At 47.5% G+C, this 26,702-nt stretch overlaps 2 protein-coding genes across 2 annotated transcripts; one reads left to right on the top strand and one right to left on the bottom strand.

Moving 5' to 3' along the window:
* Window positions 1-1,309: 1,309 nt before the first annotated feature.
* LOC145350534 (somatostatin receptor type 1-like) lies at window positions 1,310-3,902 on the top strand. Its single transcript, XM_080199732.1, has 2 exons — window positions 1,310-1,678; window positions 1,751-3,902. The coding sequence occupies exons 1-2, from the start codon at window positions 1,325-1,327 to the stop codon at window positions 2,348-2,350; spliced, it is 954 nt and encodes a 317-aa protein (XP_080055858.1). The 5' UTR covers window positions 1,310-1,324; the 3' UTR covers window positions 2,351-3,902.
* An 18,402-nt stretch (window positions 3,903-22,304) lies between these two features.
* LOC145350779 (thrombomodulin-like) lies at window positions 22,305-26,465 on the bottom strand. Its single transcript, XM_080200064.1, has one exon. It carries the CDS (start codon window positions 26,224-26,226, stop codon window positions 24,550-24,552), a length of 1,677 nt encoding a protein of 558 aa, XP_080056190.1. The 5' UTR covers window positions 26,227-26,465; the 3' UTR covers window positions 22,305-24,549.
* Between the last annotated feature and the right edge of the window lie 237 nt (window positions 26,466-26,702).

Below are 26,702 nucleotides of genomic sequence, written 5' to 3'. Positions count from 1 at the left end.
AAGAAAAAGAGAGAGGAAGGTGGAGAGGGGAGAGTGAGGGGAAGGAGGAGAAGAGGAGAAAGAGAGGAAGAGAGGGCAGAGAGAGAAAGGCAGAGAGAAAGAAAGAAAGAATAAGGGGGGAGAGAGAGAGGGAGGGAGAGAGGAGGAGAGAGAGGGAGATAGATCGAATGAGACAGATAGAGAGAGAAAAAAAGAGAGGACGGGGAGAGAGAGGGAGGGAGAGAGGAGAGAGAGGGCATGAGAAAGCAAAGAGAGGAGAGTGAGATAGATAGGAGAGAGAGATAGACAGGAGAGAGGGAGAGAGAAAGAAAGACAGAGAGAAGAAGGGGGAGAGACAGGGAGAGAGAGTGAGAGATAGAGAGAAAGAGAAAGAGAGGGAGAGAGAAAGAGAGTGGGGGGGGGGGTGCGAAATAGATAGAGCTGGAGCCCAGTAACCGCACTGCACTCTCACTCACTCACACAGTCTGCTGCTAGTGCTGTGTCTGAGCATTCTCTCTCTCTCTCTCTGTGCTCAGTCTGACGGGATGATAATTACAGAGAGAGGGGAAATGAGTGAGTAAGGGGAGGGAGGGAGGGGGGCTAGTAGGGGAAAGAAGAGAGAGGAGAGGGGGAAAAGAGGAGGGGGAGAAGAGGAGGGGGGAAAGAGGGGTAAAGAAAGAGGGGGAAAGAAAGAGGGTCATTGCACTGCTAGCTGGGGCAGGGAGAGGAGCAGGGGGATTACTGGGGCAGGGGAAGCTGGGGCAGGGAGAGGGGCAGGGAGAGAGGCAGGGAGAGGGGCAGGGGGATTACTGGGGCAGGGGGAGCTGGGGCAGGGGGAGAGGCAGGGAGAGGGGCAGGGGGAGCTGGGGCAGGGAGAGGGGCAGGGGGATTATTGGGGCAGGGGGGATTATTGGGGAAGGGAGAGCTCGGGCAGGGGGAGCTGGACAGAGGGGATTACTGGGGCAGGGAGAGAGGCAGGGGGATTACTGGGGCAGGGAGAGAGGCAGGGGGATTACTGGGGCAGGGGGATTACTGGGGCAGGGAGAGAGGCAGGGGGATTACTGGGGCAGGGGGAGAGGCAGGGGGATTACTGGGGCAGGGGGAGAGGTAGGGGGATTACTGGGGCAGGGGGGTTACTGGGGCAGGGGGGAGAGCTAGGGCAAGGGGAGCTGGGGCAGGGATGGGCAGCCTGCAGGCCCCCGGGGAGCTGCTCAATGTGTCGGAGTGGGTGCCCTCCAACCAGTCGGGCTCGGGGTGGGCAGAGGGGGGTGAGCTGGGGGCTGGCACGGTGCTGGTGCAGTCGGTGTACGCGCTGGTGTGCCTGGTGGGGCTGGCCGGCAACTCCATGGTGATCTTTGTCATCCTGCGCTACGCCAAGATGCGGACGGCGACCAACATCTACATCCTGAACCTGGCGATCGCGGACGAGCTGTTCATGCTGAGTGTGCCCTTCCTGGCCGTGTCGGCGGCGCTGCGGCGCTGGCCGTTCGGCCCGCTGCTGTGCCGGGCCGTGCTGAGCGTGGACGGCATCAACCAGTTCACCAGCGTCTTCTGCCTGACCGTGCTGAGCGTGGACCGCTACGTGGCCGTGGTCCACCCCATCAAGGCGGCCCGCTACCGCCGCCCCAGCGTGGCCAAGCTCATCAACCTGGCCGTCTGGCTGCTCTCGCTGCTGGTCATTCTGCCCATCATCGTCTTCGCCGGTACTAGCCCGGCCGGCGGGAGCGGAAAACGCGGCGGGACCGGAGAAGAAGGCGGCGGGACCGGAGAGCAGGGCGTCGGCGGGACCGGAGAAGGCGGGGTGGTCTGCAACTTCCTCTGGCCCCGCCCCGCCTGGTCGGTGGCCTTCGTCCTCTACACCTTCCTGCTGGGCTTCCTCCTGCCCCTGGGGGCCATCTGCCTCTGCTACATCCTCATCATCCTCAAGATGAGGGGGGTGGCCCTCCGGGCGGGCTGGCAGCAGCGCCGCCGCTCCGAGCGCAAGCTGACCCGCATGGTGCTCCTGGTGGTGGCCGCCTTCGTCCTGTGCTGGCTGCCCTTCTACGTGCTGCAGCTGGCCGGCGTGTTCCTCGCCCGCCTGGACACCACCCTCACCCACCTGTGCCTCATCCTCAGCTACGCCAACAGCTGCGCCAACCCCATCCTGTACGGCTTCCTCTCCGACAACTTCAGGCGCTCCTTCCAGCGCATCCTGTGCTTCCGCTGGCTGGAGAACGGCACCGAGGAGCCCGTCGACTACTGCGCCGCCGCCGCCGCCAGCGCCGCGCTCAAGAGCCGGGCGTGCGGCCCGCTGGAGTTCCAGGCCGACCAGCTCGCCTCCGAGCCTGTCTACAGGAACGGTACCTGCACCTCCAGAACCACCATGCTGTGAGCACACACACCCTGGAGTATCACACATCCTGGACTAGCATTCAGTGGAACATCACACACTGAAATATCATACACTGGAGTATCACACACCCTGGGGTATCACACATCCTGGACCAACACAGACTGGAATATCACACACTCTGGACTAGCACACAATGGAGTGTCATGCTCTGGAGTATCACACATCCTGGCCTGGCACTCAGTGTAATATCACACACTGGAATATCACAGACACTGGCCTAGCCCTCAGTGGAGTATCTCACACACACATTGGAGTATCACACACTGGAATATCACACACCCTGGCCTAGCACACAGTGGAGTATCTCTCACACACAGACACACGCTGGAATATCACACACCCTGGCCTAGCACACAGTGGAGTATCTCACACACAGACACACACTGGAATATCACACACCCTGGCCTAGCACACAGTGGAGTATCTCACACACAGACACACACTGGAATATCACACAACCTGGCCTAGCACACAGTGGAGTATCTCACACATACACACAGGAATATCACACACACTGGAGTATCGTGTGCACACACACACACACAGGAATATCTGGAATACACACACTGTATCAACTCAGTGTGTCACACACACTGGAATTATCTGTATCACACACTGTATAATCCAGTTTATCACGTACACTGGAATATCATACACGGTGGAATATTGCACACTAGAGTATCACACACACGCTGGAATATCACATTCTGGAATATCACACACACTGGAATAGCACACACTGGTTTATCACATGCAAACTGGAATATCCTCCCCGTCCCCACCCCCCAATACCTCTTGACTTTTTTTTAATCAAAAGAGAAACATGGTAAATATATTTTACTAAGAATGTAATCAGTTATCGTCGTGTTGCTGCAACAAGTTGTGGTGGTTCAGTGTTCTATGATTAATACTGTGTTCCCAAGTGAGTCCTTCTCTCTCTCCCCCTCTCATTGCTCTTCACCAACCATTATTGTGGGTTGAAATAAAATGCTGGATAAACTCCACAGGTCTGGCAGCATCTGTGGAGAGAAACACTGGGGATCTCAGTGAAACAATTAAGGTTTGGGACCAAAATGAAACAAAGTTAAATATTTGGAATCTTAAAGAATTAAAATGTTTATGATCTTGATATAATAGAGTTAAACTGTTTGGGATGTTAATGAAAAAGTGTTTAAATATTTGTGATCTTAATGAAAAAGTTAAAATGTTCAGGATCTTAATGAAAAAAAAAGTTAATTTTTTTGAGATCTTAATGAAAGAAAGTTAAGATTTCAGATCTAAATGATCCAAAGGTAAGGATCTGAAAGATTTACTGTTTCTCTCTCCGCAGTTGTTTGCCAGACCTGCTGAGCTTTACCAGCATTTTCTGTTTCTTTTCATTTGAACATTCAGGTTTCCAGTATTTTGCTTTGATATTGATGTGAGCTGTTCCGACTCCTAAAGGATTAACCCAACAGCACGTTTAATTTGAGCCCTCAAGGTTCCTTCCGTCCCCTCCCCACTCCCCCACAATGTATAACGATGCCAAATAGGGGAGTCAATGCAGCTCCGAGTTTAAATGCAAAATGCACAATCACTGAATGCCGGACACTTGAGTGAAGTGGGGTCGGGTTGTTGCTATAGCGCTGCTCTGTTGACCAGGATTATGGGGAGGGGGATGTCGACGGAATGTGATCCTACTTTTTTAAGCAGAAAGCTTGGTTTATTAACCGCACGTCGGATCAGAATTGTACTCGTTGTAAGAATAATTCACCAGCTATGTTGATCAAAAGATTTTGTTTTGTAAGTTCACACATGGTTAAAATTCGTTTGAAAAGCAAGAGAGGTGGGCATTGTACATCTCACCCCATAGTTTGTGCTGGCCTTCCTCGGTCATGTCGAGTGCTGGACTATAGTGAAAGCTATTTTGTCACACGTCAGAGTACTTCACCCCTCAGGACATTGTAATCACAGCTTTGCGCACTCACCCTGCCTCTGTGATTTTGTAATATTCACTGTACAGAGCTGAGTATCCTGAAGACTCGCATCAAAATATCCCCGTTGAACAGAGATAAAAAAAAAATTATCACAGCCAGGACATGGTGGCAGCAGGGTGGCACGGGGGGTGGGGGGAGAGCGACACGGCACAGTGGTAAGCACTGCTGCCTCACAGCCCTGGGGACCCAGGTTCGATTCCCGACTCAGGTCGCTGTCTGTGTGGAGCTTGTACATTCTCCTCGTGCCTGCGTGGGTTTCCTCCGGGTGCTCCGGTTTCCTCCTACAGTCCAAAGATGTGTGGGTTAGGCGGATTGGCCATACTAAATTGACCCCTAGTGTGCCGATGTGCGTAGGATAGAGGGATTAGTGGGTTCAATATGTGAGGCTACGGAGATAGGGTCTGGGTGGGATTGTTGTCAGTGCAGACTCGATGGGCCGAATGGCCTCTTTTTGCACTGTAGGGATTCTATCATTCTATGACAAGAAGCAGAAAAGTGTCCCTACTATGAATTAAATGTGTACAGAGCTTGGAAATGATTACGGCCGGACAGTTACAATGGAGCAAATGAACTAAAGGCAACATTTGATGTCAGCCCAAAACACGCTTGGGTAGGAAAGGTTAAGTCTTATTACGTACTGTATTTTCAGCTAGACCAGGAAGCCTAATTTACACAAAAACAAAAAATGCTGGAAAATCTCAGCAGGTCTGACAGGATCTGTGGAGAGAGAATAGAGCCAATGTTTCGAGTCTAATGACCCTTCGTTAAATAAATCAGAAGAAATTTAGTCTGAGGGTTGGTTGTGGGGGAGGTGCTGTAATAGGACACAAGGAATGAAAGGGAGGCATGGTGGTAAAGTGCTTAGCACTGCTGCCTCACAGCGCTGGGGACCTGGGTTTAATTCTGGCCTCAGGTCACCGTCTGCATGGAGTTTGCGCGTCCCCCCCCCCGTATCTGAGTGGGTTTCCTCCGTGTGCTCCAGTTTCTGCCCACAGTCCAAAGATGTGCAGATTAGGTTAATTGGCCATGCTAAATTGACCATAGTCTCAGGGGATTAACAGAGTAAACATGTGGGGTTATGGGAATAGGGCCTGGGTGGGATTGTGATTGGTGCAAACCCGATGGGCTGAATGGCCTCCTTCCGCACTGTAGGGATTCTATGATTCTACGAATGTCAATGAGGTTATGAAGGCTGCTAAAAGTGTCCATCAAGTGATTAGAATGTGTGAATGACAGAATAGAGGTACAGATTGTTAAGGGACTACCGACAAGAATGTGACCTGAAGAGGGGGAATGGGGGGGATGGAGAGTGAGAATAGGGAAGTCTAAAAACATAAGTGAGATTGAGGGATGCTAAAGAATGGGATGAAGGGAAGATATGAAATAGAATGGCAATGGAATGAAGGTGGGGGGGGGGAGATGGGGGGAAGTTCAAGCTCTGAAGTTGTTGAACTCAGTGTAATTTACCCATCCCCAAATGTGCCCGGGAATGACATTTAGTTTAGAGGCAAATTCTCAGCTGTCACAAACTAAACCTTCGCAGTTAACTTATTGTTAATCCTAAAGCAAACTATTGCATGTCAGGAGAATGGAAGTGTGGGTTTGATGCTGAGTGACACGTTGAGGTCGAAATTGCTGCTTGTTGTGTTATTGTACAAGCTGCTAACATATTTGCATCGTGAAGACTTTTGGAATGTTCTCAAATCCTTTCCAGCCAACAACATGGTTTAGACAGGTAATCACTGTTGTAAATCAGACAGCAACATCCCACCCTTTGTAAATAAATGACAAGATCATCTGATTTAGCTGTTGTGTGACAGTTAGCAAGGCATGCTCTGCTTTTCTTCAAAGAGTGCCTTGGGACCTGAGTATCCACCCAAGAGAGTCAACTGGGACTTGGTTGTGGTGTTTAATCAGAAAGGCCATGCCTTTGATAACGCAGAGTTACCAGCCCAGAGTATCTTCTGGAAATCTCCGGAGCTGGGCTTAATAACCTCATCTTGTAGGTTAGATGTGACAGCATGACCAAGGGGTCAAGGCTGAACCCTATCCCGGCCGGATGGCGACAGGGTGGCACAGTGAGGTGGCACGATGGTACAGTGGTTAGCACTGCTGCTTCACAGCGCCAGGGACCCAGGTTCAGTTCCTGGCTTGGGTTACATCTGTGTGGAGTCTGCACATTCTCCCCGAGTCTGTTTGGGTTTCCTTCCACACTCTGAAGGACATGCTAGTTAGATGGATTGGCCATGCTAAATTCTCCCTCGGTGTACCCAAACAGGCGCCCGAGTGTGGCAACTAGGGAAATTTCACAGTAATGTCATTGCAGTGTTAATGTAAGCCTACTTGTGACACTAATAAATAAACCTTAAAACTAATGAAGGCGACACTTATTTGAGTTAAAGTTGAATCTCATTGGGCAACACAAGGGCATCAAGGTGGCGCGGTGGTTAGCACAGCTGCCTCAGCACCAGAGACCTGGGTTCAATTCCGGCCTTGGGTGATTGTATGTGTGGAGTTTGCTCATTCTGTCCAAATCTGCATGGATTTCCTCCGGGTGCTCCGGTTTCCTCCCACACTCCGAAAAACATGCTAGTTAAGTGGATTGGCTATGATAAATTCTCCCTCAGATTCAGGGGGAATTAGCAGGATAAATAAGCAGAGTTACGGAGATAGGGCCTGCATGGGATTGTTGGTGGTGCAGGCTTGACTGGTCAAATGGCCTCCTGTGCTGTGGGGATTCTATGTCTTTATGAACACAATAGCTTTCAAAAATGCATGTTGTGCGATCATGGGTAGATTGACTTTAGTCAAAGGCCAGGGTAGTAAATTTTTCCTCACTAAGTGATTAATAGAGATGTGTAGGTTAGGTGAGCGAGCAAAGGAACATGGAAGGTTTATAAATATGCACTACAATATACACTATCTATTTTATTCACTGTTAAGTTTCATGACTCATACATGGAAAATCAATTAGCTATGATAATATAAATGGACATTTTACTTTTTTATTTATTAAGGGGATGTGGGTATCAGTAGCTGATTATTGCCCATCCCTGATTGCCCTTGAACTGAATAGTTTGCTCAGCCATTTCAGAGGGCATTTAAGAGTCAACCACATTACTCAATTCACATGTAGGTCAGACCAGGTAAGGGTGAAAGATTTCCTTCCCAAAGGGACACTGATGAACCAGATGGGTTTTAACAATAATCCATCAATGTTTTCATAGTCATCAGTCAACATTTTGGATTTTTATTGAATTCAGATTTCACCATCCGCTGTGGTGGGATTCGAACCCGGATCCCCAGAGCATTACCCTGGGCCTCAGGATTACCAGTCCAATGACAATACTTCTACACCACCAACTCCACTCCTCCACTTTATCAGTTGGAAAGGGTCAATGGGGATTCAATGAGTACAGTGATTAGCACCGTGACCTCGCAGTGCCAGGGACCTGGGTTCGATTCCAGACTCGGTTGACTGTCTGTGTGGAGTTTGCACATTCTCTCCATGTCTGCGTGGGTTTCCTCCGGGTGCTCCAGTTTTCTCCCACAGTCCAAAGATGTGAGGTTAGGTTGGCTGGCCATGCTAAAATTGCCCCTTAGTGTCAGGGGGACTCACTAGGCTAAACGCATGGGGCTATGGGGATAGCGCCTAGATGGGATTATGGTTGGTGCAGACTTGATGGTCTGCTTCTGCCTGTAGGGATTCTATGAGTAAGATGTTTGCCTTTTGAGACAGAAAGTGCAGGTTCAAATCCCACTCCAAACACCTTTGTGTAACAATCTAGGCTGACAATGTGGTCCAGCACACAATGAACTTGGAGGCATCATTGTTCTGAAGAGGTGTTAGATTCGGGCCCTCTCAAGTTAACTTAAAAAGATGCCGTGATGCTACTTTGGGGATGAGTGCCGGAGCCATTTCTGCTGTCCTGGCTAATTTTCATCATTGCATCGACAGCCCAACAATGGATTATTTGGCCGTCGCCACTTCTGGTTAGTGCAACCTTGCTGTGTACAAATTGGTTGCCGCATTACCGACATTATAACGGTGCCTACAGTTCAGAAGTACTTAATTAGCAGTAAAGCATCCAGAGGTTGTGAAAGGCGCTATATAAAGGCAAGTCTTTATTGACTTGTTGAACACAGAATCCAGTAGTGTGGGTCTGTTTCTCGAAATACTCTTTGTTGACCAACAGGGCAAAACTGCTACATTTGTGTCTTTTGCACATATGCTGCATTGTGTCCATTTCTGATCTTATTTTGTTCATTTTCCAGTCATATCTGGAAACGTGAGGTGATAATTACTTGAATGTTTTCAAAGATTTTGATGTTTCCTTTTCAATTTTACTGTTTGCGTTACAATATAATGCAATTGTCGCATACGGGAAAATGACATCAGTTACTGTCCTAGCTTATGTGTCGTTCATACTGTGTATGTGGTTCACGTAAATATGTCGTTCAAAAACTTGATTAATTTTTTTAAAAATTGAGATAAAAATAAATGCAGGCAATGTTTCTTAAATTCCTCTCAGCGCCTTCATTTGATTAGTTGACCCATGGGTTTCAGACAAGAGTTAGCGGTCATTTATTTTGTCGTGTTGTGATCTTGAAAAATAAAAGCAGCTTATTAATCAATATACGTCTTTCTGTTTGACAGTCATGACAAATAATAAATGGTGGCTGCAGAAACAAGCTCAATTTCTCTTTCTTTTCTACCTCTGAATGTTGTGTCTGATATTCAGTAACAATATATTCTTTAAACATATTCTCGGGTCACTGTCTGTGTGAAGTCTGCACTTTCTCCCTGTGTCTGTGTGGGTTTCCTCCAGGTGCTCCAGTTTCCTCCCACAGTCCGAAAGGCGTGCTGAGTAAGTGCATCAGCCAAGCTAAATTCTCCCTTGGTGTACCCGAACAGGCACCGGAGTGTGGCATCTAGGGGATTTTCACAGTAACTTCATTGCAGTCTTGATGTGAGCCTACTTGTAACACTAATAAGTCAACTTTATAAACTTTATCCACTAAGTCACAAGACAGTTCATAACTCCATTACCACATCCAATAACAGGACATTGGGTATTCTTCTGTTTATGTTTGATCTGGCAAATCATTATCTGTACCATTTACAATCCAGGTGCGCCAGTTTCCTCCCACAGTCCAAAAGACGCGCTGGTAATGTGCATTGGCCATGTTAAATTCTCCCTCGATGTACTCGCACAGATGCCTGAGTGTGGCGGCTGGGGGATTTTCACAGTAACTTCATTGCAGCGTTAATATAAGCCTACTTGTAACACATTTGGGTGGCACAGTGGTTAGCACTGCTGCCTCACAGCGCCAGGGACCTGGGTTCAGTTCTCAGCTTGGTCACTGTGTGTATGGAGTTTGCACATTCTCCCTCTGTCTGCCTGGGTTTCCTCCCACAGTCCAAAGACTTGCTGCTTAGGTGGATAGGCCGTGGTAAATTGCCCCTTAGTGTCGGGGGACTAGCAGGGTAAATACGTGGGCTTATGGGGATGGGGCCTGGGTGGGATTGTGATTGGTGCAGACTCAATAGGCCGAATGGCCTCCTCTACAGTAGGATTCTGTGATAATAAATAAACTTTAAAAACTTTACCCACTGAGTCATAACTCTGTTACCACATCTAACAACAGGGCACTGGACTTATGATTGTTCTGGAAAGTCATTATCTGTACTGTTTACAATCCGGGTGTTCTGGTTATGTGTTGGTTATGTGTATTGGCCGCGCTAAATTCTCCCTCAGTGTACCCGAACTGGCGATTATTATGAAGTGAACACAGCAGTCCATCTGCTTTGGGATTCCTTTTGTTTTTCATATCAAAAAATAAAAGCAGTCTGTGGTGCTGGCGCTGCTTGAAATGTCTTCTGTTAAGTTAACAAGCGGAGTCGGTGAGTTTTGAGAGTGCTGACTTGACATACTTGGTAGCAGTCTCGATTTGAAATCAAACGGTTGTGGATGCAACTTTCCTAGCAGGGGATTTGAAGATATGCCAAGCAGATCTTCAATGCAGTACTGAGGAGGACTGCATTTGTCAGAAGTGTAGTGGTTGAAATTCATTGATGCCATCAGCGCGAGGTTGTCACAGTTGCTTTGAACTTTAGTTTCAGCTGAGATCCACACATACTTACATTTCTAACAGCGGTCACTCAATGTAGACCATGAAGAGGCTGCAGGGTTGATTTTTCTCCAACTCCTTCAGGGTAAATGTATCAGAGCAAGGAATCTAAATGAGCAAAAACGCTTCCTGCAGAATACTTCAACACTGATGTTATGTTACAGAAGGGTAGCACAGTGGTTAGCATTGCTGCCTCAGGGACCCAGGTTTGATTTCAGCCTCGGGTCACTGTCCGTGTAGAGTCTACCTGTTCTTCCCATGTCTACGTGAGGTTTCCTCCAGGTGCTCCAGTTTCCTCCCACAGTTCAAAGATGTGCAAGTTAGGTGGATTGGTCATGTTAAATTGTTCCTTAGATTTACAGGTTAGGTGGATTGGCCAGTTTAAATTCCTCTTATTGTCCCAAGATGTGCAGGTTACATGAATTGGTCATGCTAAATTTCCCCTTAGTATCCCAAGATGTGCAAGTTAGGTGGATTGGCCATGCTAAATTGCCCCTTACTGTCCCAAGATGTGCAGGTTAGGTGGATTAGCCATGCTAAATTGCTCCCTTTGTGTCCAAGGATGCATAGGTTAGGGGGATTAGCCTTGGTAAATGCATGGGGTTACAGGGATATGGCAGGGAGTGGGCTTGGGCAGACTCGATGGGCCGAATGCCTTCCTTCTGCACTGTAGGGACTCTATGGTTCCCCCTTGTATTAACTTGAATCTTAAAATAATTGATTTGCAGAAATTTAGCTTTAAGTAAATGACCAAGTTCTGATGCGCATAATGTTTCTCTGATACCTAGTTCATTGCACCACGGTCCCTGATACTGTGAGACAGCAGTGCTGACCGCTGTGCCAAGCCCTCTCTACATAGTGGTAAATTTTAAGATCATAAGAAATAGGAGCAGGAGTAGGCCATCTAGCCCCTCGAGCCTGCCCCGCCATTCAATAAGATCATGGCTGATCTGTCGTGGCTCAGTTCCACATTCCCGCCCTCTCCCCATAACCCTTAATCCCCGGAATGATTTAAAAAGTCTTTTAAATCATTCCGGGACATGGGCATCGCTGGCCGGCCAGAACTTATTCCCATCCCTAGTTGCCCTTGACCTGGTGTTGTGAGACTTCTTACATAGCTCATAGCACTGAACTGCACCCACTTCATCTACGCAATAACAATAAAAATTGGAAACATTCAATTTTTTTGCTAATCTAATTCCAGTCGTGAGTTCATTTGGAGCTGTTTGTAGGAGATGTAAGTGAGTGGAAGAGAGGGATTGGTGGCAGATTCCCAGTGGTCACTTGTGTGTGAATGGCATCGTAAATATTGCAGGAGAAATTTCTCCACTGGCTCCATCCAGTGAAACCATGAATGTCGGAGAGCTCAGTTGCCAGCCCATTATTCACCTTCCCCAAACTTCTCTCCATTCCAATCTCTTTTTGGAGACTCCTTTCTAAACTCATAGAATCCTACAGTGCAGAAGGGGGCCATTCGGCCCATCAAGTCCACAATCCCACCCAGGCCCTGTTCCCACAACCCCACGTATTTATGCTGTTAATCCCCCAGGCACTGGGGGCAATTTAGCATGGCCAATCAACCTAACCCGCACATCTTTGAACTGTGGGAGGAAACCGGAGGAAACCCACGTAGACATGGGGAGAATGTGCAAACTCCATAGACGGCAGTGACCTGTGACCAGAATTGAACCCGGGTCTCTGGTGCTGTGAGGCAGCAATGGTAACCATTGTGTCACCATAGTGCTCATAGAAATTAGAAGCCATTTGACCCTTCAAGCCTGCTTCACCATTCATTTTGATCATGGCTGATCATCGAATTCAATATCCTGATTCCCCCCTTCTCCCCATATCCCTTGATCCCTTTAGCCCCAAGAGCTACATCTAATTTCTTTTTAAAATCAGACAATGTTTTGGCCTCAACTACATTCGGTGATAGTTCACACATTAACCACCCTCGGATGAAGAAATTTTTCCTCATCTCAGTTCTAAAAGGTTTAACTAGTTCTGGACTCCTCCACTATTGGGAACATTCTGAATGCACCCTGTCTAACCCTGTGAGAATTTTATAAATTTCTATGAGATCCCCTCTCACTCTTCTAAACTCCAGTGAATACAATCCTGACCGACTTAGTCTCCCCTCATATGGCAGACTTGCTATCGCAGGACTCAGCCTGGTAAATCTTCACTCTATAGCAAGGACATCCTTCCTTCAATAAGGACACCAGTCTCGCACACAGTATTCCAGGTGTGGCCTCACCAATGCCCTACACAATTGGAGCAAAGCGTCTCTATACTCAAATCCTCTTGCTATGAAGATCAACATACTATTTACCATTTGCCTGTTGTACCTGCGTGCTTACTTTTAGCGGATGCACGAGGACTCCAAGGTCTTGTTGAGTATCCACCTCAATTTAAACCCATTTAAGTAATAATCTGTCTTCCTATTATTGCTACCAAAGTGGATAACCTCACATTTATCCACATTGCACTGCATCTGCCACGCTCAGCTCATTTATGGCTTTCACTTGCTTAGACATTATAAAATCTTTTCCAAGTCAAAGGAAAATTTAAAAACTGACATGGTGAAAGATTGGCTGCCAGATCACAATGAATCCATTCCACTTAAGAACATAAGAAATAGGAGCAGGAGTAGGCCATCTAGCCCTTCGAGCCTGCCCCACCATTCAATAAGATCATTGTTGATCTGAAGCGGATCAGTTCCACTTTCCCGCTTTCTCCCCATAACCCTTAATACCCCTGTCTATCAGAAACCCGTGACTTAAATATATTCAGCGAGGTAGCCTCCACCACTTCAACAGGCAGAGAATTCCAGAGATTCACCACCCTTTGAGTGAAGAAGTTCTTCCTCAACTCTGATCTAAACTGTCCCCCCCCTTATCTTGAGGCTGTGCCCTCTGGTCCTGCTATCCTTTCTAAGCGGGAAGAATCTCTCTACCTCTACCCTATCTATCCCCTTCATTATCTTATATGTCTCTATAAGATCCCCCCTCAGCCTTCTAAACTCCACTGATTCCTTATCAGGGTAAGGAATCTAAATGAGCAAAAACAGTTTCTACAAAATATTTCTACACCAATGTGGCATATCCACGACCACCTCCATCTAGGACAAGGGCAGCAGGTACATGGGAACACCACTACCTGCAAGTTCCCCCCCAAGCCACTCACCACCCTGACTTGGAAATATATCACAGTTCCTTCACAGTCACTGGGTCAAAATCCTGGAATTCCCTCCCTAATGGCATTGTGGGTCAACCCACAGCGTGCTGTAGTGATTCAAGAAGGCAGCTCACTGCCACCTTCTCAAGGGCAGCTAAGCTTGGGCAATAAGTGCTAGCCTAGCCAGCAACACCCATGTCCCAGGAATAAATTAGAAGAATTTTTTAAAAATTACCATCATGGTATAAGGAGTCGGCACGGTGGTTAGCACTGCTGCGTCACAGCACCAGGGAGCCAGGTTCGATTCTGGACTTGGGTGACAGTCTGCTTGGAACTTGTACATTCTTCCTGGATCTGATAATTACTTAACAGTATTGAAAAGGAAGGTTGACTATCTTTTACCCCTTTGGGGATCAGTAGGGAAAAGGCATTGGCTGTTTGGTTATCAACCTGTTTGATCTGTGTCCTGAACATTTGCACGGGGATCAAGTCTTGAAGTGAGATTTGCATCCAGAGCTTCCAGTGGGCAGGGTCACTAACAGCGGTGGCATGGGTCACTGTGCATAGTTTGCACGATACACGGGAATACCACCACCTACAAGTTGCCCTCCAAGTCACTCACCATCCTGACTTGGAAATATATCACCATTCCTTTGCAGTCGCTGGGTGAGTCAACCAGTTTTCTCTGGGTGCCCCAGTTTCCTCCGAGAGACGTGCTGATTAGGTGCATTGGCTATGCTAAATTCTCCCTCAGTATACCTGAACAGGCACCGGAGTGTAGCAACTGGGGGATTTTCACAGCACTTCATTGCAGTGTTAATGTAAGCCTACTTGTGACACCAATAAAATAAACTTTAAAAGCTTTGCCCACTGAGTCACAAGACATCCAACTGCGAAGGAAATTAAAATTCTGGTGTATATTGTTTACAGCATTGAGATTGTAAAGGGTACAGATAATGATTTTACTCAGCTATAGCTAACTGTCTTGGAGGCTTTCTGAGAGTGAGGAATGTTACATTGCTAACACAGACTAAACAGATGCAGAGTTACCCATATTGACAGCAATGAGTGATAATCCTTTAACTTTAATATTTCATAGAATCCCTACAGTACAGAAGGAGGCCACTTGGCCCATCGAATCAACAACAATCCCATCCTGGCCCCATCCCATTGCATCTAACCCACTAATCCCCCTGACATTGAGGGGCAATTTAGCACAGTCACTCAACCTAACCTGCTCATCTTTGGACTGTGGGAAGAAACCAGAGCACCTGGAGAAAACCTACACAGACACGGGGAGAATGTGCAGACTCCACGCAGACAATCACCCGAGACTGGAATTGAACCTGGGTCCCTGGTGCTGTGAGGCAGCAGTGCTGACCCACTCTGCTACCGTGCCAACCATTTCAGCAAGATGTGGGACTGTACCTGAAATCTGAAAAGCTTGTTCTCGTGGCTATCTTATACTCCCCAAATTCTAATACAACTACTATAGAGTGAATTAAATGATTTGCTTACTTCCCACTGTGTCGTTTCTGCACTGTAATATAATTTGTAAGAGTGCTTTTATGATATGACCTCCCACAGGGAATGTACACTGGAAAACAGCAGGCACATTCCCCAGAACGTTTTGTTCATTTCTGAGAGTGCATATCAGAAAATTGCAGTTGGAATAGCTACAGTTTTATGTTCATTATGCAATGTGATGAAGAAAGCTTCTTTGATTCGCCAAGGTGTACACCAATGAATGGAATTCTACATAAGAACGTGACAGACGGCACGCTGGCACAGTGGTTAGCACCACTGCCTCACAGCACCGGAGTCCCGGGTTTAATTCCAGCCTCGGTCACTGTCTGTGTGGAGTTTGCACCTTCTCCCCATGTCTGCGTGGGTTTCCTCGGGGTACTCCAGTTTCCTCCCATAGTCCAGAGATATGTAGGTTGGCTAGATTAGCCATGCCAAATTGCCCTTTAGTGTCCCAGGATGGGTAGGCTAGGTGAATTGGCCACTCTAATTTGCCCCTTACTGTCCCAAGATATGCATGTTAGGTGGATTGGCCACGCTGAATTGCCCCTTAGCGTCCCAAGATGTGTAGCTTAAGTGGATTGGCCATGGCGAATTGTCCCTTATTTGCCAAGATGTGTTAGTTAGGTGTATTGGCCATGCTAAATTGCCCAAGTATTGTCCCAAGATATGTAGGTTAGGGGTATTAGCCATGCTAAATTCTTCCTTAATGTCCCAAGATGTGTAGTTTAGGGGGATTAGCCATGCTAAATTGCCCCTTGGTCCTCCAAGATGTGTAGTTCAGGGGATTAATGGAGTAAATATGTGGGATTATGGGGATAGGGCCTGGTAAGATGCTCTGTCAGAGAGTCAGTTCTGACTCAATGGGCTGAATGGCCTCCTTCCGCACTGTAGGGATTTGGTGATCATTCTGTGATCATACTGGCAAAATTTGCAGCAAATAAAGTTCCTCTGATATCTAGCTCATTAAGATACTGTCACTTTGGCCAAAATTTTCCAAACTCACATGCCGTTGAGATTCTCCAGTCCCGCCGCAGTGAATGGAGTTTTGGCTAAGTGCCAAATTCTCCATTCTTTCCGGCAGTGGTGGTGGGGCAGACGAGATCGGAGAACCCTGTCCGATTTTGTCAATGCCTTAAGAATGGAAATTTTAAAAACTTATTTTGTTCTGTTAATCCAATTCCACTCAGAGGTAAAATCTGGAGCTGGACATAGTAGCTTTATGTGAGCGTGAAGAGAGGTGCTAGTGCACGATTCCCTCTGGTCACCACGGGCAGGATTTTCCCATCCCACCAGCCACGGGAATCGCAATGGGCGGGGCAGGCCCATGCAAAGGTCCGTTTACCTCGGGCAGGATCTTTTCCGGTCTTGGGAGAGAGTAGGGCTGCAAAATCCCGCTCTATGTATGGAATTTTCCACTCCCGCCCAGGTCACTCAAATAAAGCTGCCAACGAAAACAATTTCCATTCTTACTGCATGAACGATGGCTCGAATTCTCTGATCTTGTCTGTCCTGCCACCACAAGAATGGATAATTTGGCACTCAGCCAAAACTCTATTGAATGCGGAGAGACTGGAGAATCTCAACTGTGGGTGAGGTTGGAGAATTTCAGTCAAAGTGACAACAGTTTAATGAGCCAGGTATCAGAAGAACCTTATTTGCTGCAAATTTTGCCAGTTTATTATTTGCCAAATTTTGAATGGCTCACCACATTCTTCCAAACCCAGCCACTCTGTGACAAAGGTGGTAAATTTCAGCCCGATTTGTGAGTGGCATCATAAATAAAGAAGGAGAATTTTCTACACTTGCCTACATCCAGTGGATCTGTGAATGCAGTCTTAAAGGACAGATTAATGATATCATAAGAGATCGCAGTGAGTTGAGGTACAATGGTGATAATACAATGAACATGTGATGGTATCTCTTACTGGTGTGCGTCTGTCTTAGCTTTGTCTTATTATGTAACTTGCTTTAACTCTGCAGTGTGTTGACACACAAAGGAATATTTTTTTCTACTGAATCGCTGGCAATAAAGGTACTAAAAAAAAAATGCTGAGGGATATCATTGCTGGCACTGTGTTTTCAATGTCTGCGTATTCTGACTCCATTTACATCATCACATTGCTGACTGAATGCAACTAATTATCCTCCAATATATTAATATTTCCTCTCATGAGAATGGAAGGCTGCTAAAGTCCATTTTTCAATGTGGCTAAAATCATATCTGAGACAGTGATGGGAATTAACTATGAAAAGTGATGTTGATTTGTATCAAACATGAGGTTTTTTTTTAAGTATTAGTGACACAAGTAGGCTTGCATTAACACTGCAATGAACTTACTGTGAAAATCCCCAAGTTGCCACACTCCAGTGCCTGTTTGGGTACACTGAGGGAGAATTTAGACAATGCACCAATTTGCATAAGTGCAAAGAGGCAGCAAGGTGGCACAGTGGTTAGCACTGCTGCCTCACTATGCCAAGGACACAGGTTCGGTTCCCAACTTAGGTCATTGTGAAGGTGAAGTTTGCACATTCTCCCTGTGTCTGGGTGGGTTTCCTCTGAATGCTTCGGTTTCCTCCCACAGTCCGAGAGGCGTGTTGGTTAGGCGAATTGGCCAAGCTAAATTCTCCCTCAATATACCGGAATAGAAGACGGAGTGACCTTCATAGCGAGGGGGATTGAATATAAAAGTAGGGAGGTCTTGCTGCGGCTGTATAGGGCATTGGTGAGGCCGCAGCTGGAGTACTGTGTGCAGTTTTGGTCGCCGCACTTACGCAAGGATATTTTGGCCTTGGAGGGAGTGCAGAGGAGGTTTACTAGGCTGATACCGGAGTTGAGGGGGTTGAGCTATGAGGAGAGGGTGAATAAACTAGGCTTGTACTCGTTAGAGTTTAGAAGAATGAGGGGAGATCTCATTGAGACATATAAGATGATGAATGGGATGGATAGGATAGGGGTGGAGAGACTCTTCCCGCTCAGAAAGGACAGTAGGACTAGGGGGCACAGCCTCAAGATAAAGGGGGGGCGGTTTAGAACAGAGTTGAGGAGGAACTTCTTCTCTCAAAGGGTGGTGAATCTCTGGAATTCTCTGCCTGTTGAAGTGGTGGAGGCTGCGGCGCTAAATATTTTTAAGACGCAGGTTGATGGGTTTTTGATAAGCGAGGGGATTAAGGGTTATGGGAAGAGGCAGGAATGTGGAACTGAGCCACAACAGATCAGCCATGATCTTATTGAATGGCAGGGCAGGCTCAAAGGGCTGGATGGCCTACTCCTGCTCCTATTTCTTATGTTCTTATGTTCTTATGATTTTCACAATAACTTCATTGCAGCGTGAACGTAAGCCTGCTTGTGACTAATAACTAAATTTTAAAACTTTAAACCTAACCAGCACCTCTTTCGGGAAAATCGGAGCACCCAGAGGAAACCCACGCAGATACAGGGAGAACGTGCAGACTCTGCACAGATAGTGACCCAAGCTGGGAATCAAACATGGGTCCCTGACACTGTGGGGCAATTGTGCTAACCACTGTGCCACCCTGCTGTTCATTGGGTGCGTTGGATACAGCCTGGATGTGGGAACTTAAGCAGAGTCTTTGGCAAACGATAACAATGTGGAAATAGCAACGATACGAAACATATTATCTTAAATTCTCAATTACTACTGAACTCAAATTATGAATTAGTTGTACTTTTGCACAATCATTGAATAATATAATTCTGTGAAGGCCCTTATTTTGCATTGATTTTGCTATTTGCATGTGAAATCTTACAAATCTCATGAACACGAGTAACATGATTTCCTCAATTTAATTTTGTGATATGACTGCAGCAGTTTAAAAGAATCTTTCTCAAAATTCTTGCCAATTTCCTTTCCACCACCTTCTTTTGTGAGGCAGTTAATTGATTCATTGCTAGGTGTATCTCCATGGCAACTCCTGACCTTGTTCCAAATGCAGTTGCAGGAACATTGACAATGAGCAGTCGTGGCTGCCGGTCGATAATTGCTAAAAGCGTAGAAGTTTGCTTCATTTTGCAACTAACTTTCCAAAGTTCTTTTGAGTTCCTGGTGGCACAGGTGGCACAGTGGTTAGCACTGCTACCTCACAGCATCAAGGGCCTGGGCTCGATTGCCAGCCTTGGGTCACTTGTCTGTTTCATGCGTAAGAAACAATACTTCTCACTCTACGCTAATACGTGTGACAATAATAAATCAAATCAAATCACCATCTGTGTGGAGTCTGCATGTTCTCTCTGTGTCTTCCTCCCACAGCCTGAAAGACGTGCTGGTTAGGTAAATTCTCCCTCGGTGTACCCAGACAGGCGCCAGGGTGTAGCGACTAGAGAATTTTCACAATCGCTTCATAACACCGTTCCACCAGAAGCTCAAAGGAACTTTGGAAAGTTAGTCTCAAAACGAACCAAAGACATGAGAAGAATGTGCAAACTCCGCACAGACAGTGACCCACGTCAGGAATCGAACCCTCATCGAACACGCATTATGAAGCAGCAGTGCTAACCGCTGTGTCACCGTGCCACCTACAGGTTCCCGAACACAATATAATGACCCACTTACAGAACTGGACAAATTTACCCCTTGCAGCAAGGGGATGCAGGCTAGTACCGCAGCTGGAGTACTGTGTGCAGTTTTGGGCGCCGCACCTGCGCAAGGATATTTTGGCCCTGGAGGGAGTGCAGAGGAGGTTTACTAGGCTGATACCGGAGTTGAGGGGATTGAGCTATGAGGAGAGGCTGAATAAACTGGGCTTGTACTCGTTAGAGTTTAGAAGAATGAGGGGAGATCTCATTGAGACGTATAAGATGATGAATGGGATGGATAGGATAGAGGTGGAGAGACTCTTCCCGCTCAAAAAAGACAGTAGGACTAGGGGGCACAGCCTCAAGATAAAGGGGAGGCGGTTTAGAACGGAGTTGAGGAGGAACTTCTTCACTCAAAGGGTGGTGAATCTCTGGAATTCTCTGCCCGTTGAAGTGGTGGAGGCTGCCTCGCTAAATATTTTTAAGAAGCGGGTTGATGGGTTTTTGATAAGAGAGGGGATTAAGGGTTATGGGGAGAGGGCGGGAAAGTGGAACTGAGCCACAACAGATCAGCCATGATCTTATTGAATGGCGGGGCAGGCTCGAAGGGCTAGATGGCCTACTCCTGCTCCTATTTCTTATGTTCTTAACCAATATTGAATTCGTTAGCCATAACCGTTAGCTGTTCTCCTCAGTAAGCTGGCACTGGTTTTGTACCATGATTGTTATTCCACCAGTGTTCACTATCAAGACATGGTTTAGATGTCCACGAAAGTGAACAGAAGAGAATTGAAGCGATTACAGTCGCATTTATAATGCACCTATCATTATAAATCATACAGTGAACCACATTGAAGTAATTCAAATGGTTTCAGATCCCAAGACACCAAGCGACATGTAACAGTGAGTGAAATTAAGGCTGAGGGAAAAGGACATGAATCAAATTATCAAAATAATGAATGAGGAATAAGGAATGGGTTGCACAGCGGCACAGTAGTTAGCACTGCTGCCTCACAGCGCCAGAGGCTTGGGTTCAATTCCCAGCTGAGGTCACTACCTCTGTGGAGTCTGTACCTTCTCCCCGTGTCTGCGTGGGTTTCCTCTGGGTGCTCCAGTTTCCTCCCACGGTCTAAAGATGTGCAGGTTAGGTGGATTGGCCGTGCTAAGTTGTCCCTTCGTGTCCCAAGATGTGTAGGTTAGGGGGATTGATCACAGGGTAACAGGGATAAGTTGGGGAGTGGGCATTGTTAAGGTACTCATTCGGCGACTGCAGTTTCAAAGTTCTGCACTGCTTGGACATCCTGAGGTCGAGAAAGGCACGACATCAACACAGCTCTTTCATTAACCTCACTCAGAACAACAAAAGTTTTCATACAATCCCTACAGTGCTGAAGAGGCCATTCAGCCTATCGAGTCTGCACTGACTCTCCAAAAGAATATCTTACCCAGGCCCTCTCCTCCACCCGATCCCCATAACCCCGTAACATTTCCCATGGCCAAGCCACCTAACCTGCACATCTTAGGACACTTAAGGAGCAATTTAGCATGACCAATCCATCTAACCTACATATTTTGGAACACTAAGGAGAAACTTAGTATGGCTAATCCACTTAATCTGCACATCTTGGGACACTAAGGAACAATTTAGCATGGCCAATCCACCTAACCTACATATTTTTGGATTGTGGGAGGAAACTGACGCAGGGAGAATGTGCAGATTCCACACAGAGATCCAAGCCAGGAATTGAACCCAGGTCTCTGGCGCTGTGAGGCAGCAATGCTAACCTCTGTGCCACCCATGCCGTCCACAATCACATATTTGTCATTGTCTTCTTTTCAACAAGTTTTAAAGTTTATTTATTAGTGTCACAAGTTTACATTAACACTACAATGAAGTCACTATGAAAATCCCCTAGTCACCACTCTCTGGCACTTTGGGCACACTGAGCGAGAATTTAGCATTGCCAATGAATCTAACCAGCATGTCTTTCGGACTGTGAGAGGAAACGGGAGCACTCGGAGGAAACCCACTCAGACACGGGGAGAATGTGCAAACTCCGCACAGTTATCTGAGGCTGGAATTGAACCTGAGTCCCTGGTGCTGTGAGGCAGCACTGTGCCACCGTATCCAAGAATTTGGCATCCCACTCACTAAATCTCGATATTCCTTTTAGGGTTTTGATTTTGTCATTCGTATATCTTGGGTTTTCTGTTCCATAGGCTCACTGGAGATCACTGGCCCTCTTTACCAACATAGATATCAATATAATATTTAATCCAGTAAGAAGTCTGACAACACCAGGTTTAAGTCCAACCGATTGATAGGAAACTCACAAGCTTTCGAGCTGACTTCTTACTGTGCTTTGTCAGACATCTTACTGTGTTTACCCCAGTCCAACGCCAGCATCTCCACATCATATTTAATCCAGATAGTCTACATGTTGGGAAGCTTGGTAGGACGCCAAGTAACTTAAGATTTGACGCTTTATCTCCAGTTAAGGAAATACTGTCAAATCCAGATTCTACAAATGGAAAGTCAGGATATTTGCTTTGTAAACGATTTCAAAAAACAAAGAATGCAATATAATTCAGTGCAAAAAGAAATATCTTTAATTTTTATTTTACAAAGTAATACAGATGTGAATAAAAAATTTTAAAATGATTATACAGTTTTTTTTAAAATGCAATAAATATAAATATACAAGCTCTCAAATTTCAAATTCCTTCAAGAATGTGCAAGAGTCACTGGGAAAACATCCAGCCGTACAAATTATTCTTCAATCTACTAAGACGTCTCAACTAATGACTGAGTTCTAATCTAATGCAATTTCAGAGGGACACAATAATCACCCCTCATTCTGGGTGCCAAGCTCACAAACGAATGTATTGTGGACAAGATTGGAAAGTATAACAGCAAATTACTGTGGATGCTGGAATTTGAAACTAAAAGAGAAAATGCTGGAAAATCTCAGCAGGTCTGGCAAAGTTTATTTATTAGTCACAAATAAGGCTTACATTAACACTGCAATGATGTTACTGTGAAATTCCCCTTGTCTGTACAGTATGACACCTGTTTGGGTCAATGTACCTGACCAGCATGTCTTTCAGAATGTGGAAGGAAACCGGAGCACCCAGAGGAAACCCACGCAGACTCGGAGAGAACGTGCAAAATGCCACACAGAGAGTGACCCAAGTTGGGAACAGAACCCAGGTCCCTGGTGCTGTGAAGCAGCAGTGTTAACTAAGCCACCATGCCGCCCCCCTCAGCAGATAACCTACTGAGATTTAAATATCTCCCATTTTCCATGCCTTTTAGCTTCAATAAATATCTTCCACTTTCTATGTCTTTTTCCCTTTCACAAAGTGTCATCTGGACTCGAAATGACAGTTCTTTTTTCTCCAAACAGATGCTGCCAGACCTGCTGAGATTTTCCAGCATTTTCTCTTAAGGTTAGAAAGTTTCTTAGAATCCCTGCAGTGCAAAAGGAGGCCATTTGGCCCATTGTGCTTGCGCTGACAACAATCCCACCCGCGCCCTATCCCTGTAGCCCCATGTATTTACCCGGTTAATCCCCCAGACACTAAAAGAGCAATTTGGCACGGCCAACCCTCACACCTTTGGAGCGTGGAAGGAGACTGGAGCACCGGGGGAAACCCACGCAGATAGAGGGAGAACTGCACACTCCACACAGACAGTCACCGAAGGCTGGAATTGAACCCGGGTCCCTGGCACTGCAAGGCAGCAGTGCTAATCCTTGTGCCGCCCCCTAATCTTGATTAAAGCAATGTTTTTTGGTTGAAAGACCCATTTTCAAATGGATTAACAATGGATTTGTAATCGCAGACCTCCACATTTAAATCACAATACTACCCTCACACTGAAATGCTGCATGTACAGAGTGTTTTCCTGTTTTTCCTTAGGAAAACTTGTATTTAACTTACAAACATCAATACCTGCTTTTCAGTGCAGAACAGGACAAAGGGAAATCATTCGGGGTGCAAGGGAGACAGAGACAAATGGGGATTTACGCTGCATGGGCAGCAGAGGTGAGTGAAGAGCAGAAAACACTGGAGTGTGGGATAAGGAAACAGGAGGAGCATGGAGAGAGCAGGAGCACAGAGAGCAAGAGAAGGGGGACAGCCGGAGCACCAGGGAGTGAACGGGGAGAGATAGCTATTGTATTTAATTCTATAATTTCTAACACATCTCTGGAACATTAAAATCAGTATCGCCGGGCTGGCTTTCACGTCACCTGGCCATCTGCGGACTTGGCAAACACAGAGTGAGGAAAAAAGCTTCTTTACATTTACAAAACATCAGTCTCACATGTCCAGCGTACTCCAAAAGGAGGCTAAAGCATCTCAGCAAACACTTTTGTTTTGCCACGATCAGCGCAAACGGATCTCAGTCCAAGCGGCTCCTCCTCCATTGTGGGTTCTGATTGTTGTCCCATAAGCAGTCAGCTGGGAGGAGACAATGTATATCCAAATGCAGCTTCAACAGCCAGCTGGCTTCCCATATGCTGCTCAAGTTCCCCCTCCACCCCTCCCCTCCCCCTGAGGCAGGAAGGGGCCGAGTGCTTTCCTCCCGTTCCAAATTTGTAACGTGGTATATCGGGGTTGACCTTTTGGGGTTTAAATATTGCTGGAGGAACGTAACGGGAGGCCACTGAGAATGTTCGCCAGGATGGTAGTTGTAAATTGGAATTATTTGTGATATCTCGTTATAATGCTTTCTTTCTCCTCTACGCAGAGTCATCTTTTTTGTTGCTGAAGTTTGGTCTCACCCACCGCCAGTGCAGAGTCGCCCCCGCCCCCCCCCCCCACCCCCCTCAGGTGGGCACGCTAGACTTCTCCTCCGACTGGCATCCCGAGGTGACCTGGTCAAGGGTGACATCCTGCTTCAGCTCGGCAGGCCTGTAGGCGCCATGTGGGGTCCTCCACTTGCCCCGCTTGGTGAGCAGGTGGTGCCCGAGGCCGGCGAGCACCAGCGTCAGGACAGCCACGGCGAAAATGCTGCCCAGCACCACCCCCAGGGAGAGGCCAGCCTGGCTGGCCGGGGGGACGCTGCTGCCGGGGACGGGGGGCTGGCTCACCAGCTCCTGGCCGTCCCCTGAGCCCGCGAGCTCGCAGCTGATCCCATCCTCCTGCAGCTCAAACCCCTCTTTGCAGTCACACTTGAAGCTACCAAAGGTGTTGGTGCACTCTTGGTCACAGTAGTAGGAATTGCACTCGTCAATATCGTGGCACGTGTTAGTTTCATCGTCTAAGATATAGCCCACGGGGCAGTAACAAGTGAGCCCCACACACCTGGCATCGTAAGTCTCAGTGTCAGCGTAGAACACACATCTTTTAGGATCTTCAGGGTCAGATTCAAAACCACCGTAACAGCTGCAAAAATAACTCCCAGCCACGTTGGAGCATCTCTGTTCACATAATTCTTCCTTGCACTCATTAATGTCCTCGCACTTGTTGTCGCTGCCCAACTGGTAGCCTGGCTCACACTTGCAGCTGTAGCTGCCCGGGCTATTGATGCACAGCTGGTCACATGGTTTCTCTTGGCATTCGTCCACATCTAGGCAGCTCTTGCTGTCATTGTCCAGCCTGTAGCCATCCTTACACAGGCAGTAAGGGACGTCGTCCTGCAGGAAACAATAGTGCTGGCAGCCCGCCCCCTCGCACGCGTTGAAGCGTTGGCAGCCGCGCCCATCTTGTTGCAACCGATAGCCGGCCTTGCAGCTGCACCGCGGGGTGCCCGCCGGCTCCTCCTCGCAGTGGTGCTGGCACCCTCCGTTCTCCAGGCGGCAGGACCAGGGGCCAGCGGGGGCGTCCAGGGGCTGCCAGGTCCAGCTAAGGTTGCTGCACTGGAATCGCATCCCCCAGGGCTCCACCCACGCCACGGTGCCCGGCGGCAGCTGGCTGAGTTGGCTACTATTAACTCCGAAGGGGGTGGCGTAGGTGACCGTGCCATTATCGGCGCGCAGCTCCCCGCAGCTGCCCGCGTACCGGTACTCGCACAGCACCCCGTCGACCTTCTCGTTGCACTGTCGGTCTGTCCAAGCCCGGCTGCCGGCGGACACGGTCACGCAGCGGCGTCCGCAGGCTGTCGGCTCCGCCGTCCAATTGGCGTAGTCGCCGCTGGTCTTGTCGTCCACCCAACGGTAGCCCCGCAGCAGGCTGTCGTTCTGGGGGCAGGATGTCTGGTGGAGCTGGAGGCCGATCCAGAAGTTTTGTGCCCCAGCGTTGGGGGTCTCGCTGGGCAACAGCATGGCGAGGGCGTCTGCGGCCACGGTGGAGGTGATGGTCATCGCGTCTCCTCCGTCGTTCTTGCATATAGTGCGAGCCATGTTAAACTTCCTGCACTGTCTCTGCAGGCTGTAACACACGGTGGACACACAGACAGTGGGAGTTGGCTCCTCCAGCTCCTGTCGCCGCCTCTTACACTCAGAGAACCCCAGAGGCAGCAGGGTACTCAGACACAAGCAGAACAGCAGCATATCCCCTCTCATTCTCTCCCCTTTCTCTCTCTTTCTGACTCTTTGTCTGTTGTCCTCTCTGCCTTTCTCTTTCTGAGTGTCACTTTCTCTGTCTCTCACTCTTTCCCTCACTCTGTCTTTCTGTCTCTGACTCTTGTCTCTCTCGCTCTCCAACTCTCACAAAGTTCAGACTTCTGGAGTTCCCTTCTCCAAGTCTTTTCCAAACTGTCCCGTCCCCACACCCTGCAGTTTGCCCAGATTTAAATGGATAGGGAGGCGGAAGGAAGTTCTGTGTGTGTGTATGTGTGTGATGTAAGTGATTTGAGTAACCACCATTCCCCGTGCCAAATTTGAGTAAACCAACCCCCCCTGACCTGTCCCACACCCCTGGCCACACGGAAAACTTTCAAGCCCGTTTTATTTTCTAAACCAAAACTAGCAGAATGGACCCACGAGGCTGCCAACTTTTGTGTTTTAACTCCCTAAATTTTCTCTCTGTCCAAATGTCC

Source organism: Carcharhinus amblyrhynchos, chromosome 12 (assembly GCF_965287045.1).
Source record: "Carcharhinus amblyrhynchos chromosome 12, sCarAmb.v2.hapA, whole genome shotgun sequence".
Taxonomy (NCBI): Eukaryota; Metazoa; Chordata; class Chondrichthyes; order Carcharhiniformes; family Carcharhinidae; genus Carcharhinus; species Carcharhinus amblyrhynchos.
This window is presented reverse-complemented; position numbering and strand designations above follow the sequence as displayed.

What these genes read in the sequence shown, in the direction of transcription:
- LOC145350779 (XM_080200064.1), bottom strand. Translation starts at nt 26,226, where the DNA reads ATGAGAGGGGATATGCTGCTGTTCTGCTTGTGTCTGAGTACCCTGCTG.
- LOC145350534 (XM_080199732.1), top strand. Translation starts at nt 1,325, where the DNA reads ATGGTGATCTTTGTCATCCTGCGCTACGCCAAGATGCGGACGGCGACC. An exon ending in TTCTGCCCATCATCGTCTTC is followed by an intron (nt 1,679 to 1,750) that starts GCCGGTACTAGC and finishes GGGACCGGAGAG; the next exon opens with CAGGGCGTCGGCGGGACCGG.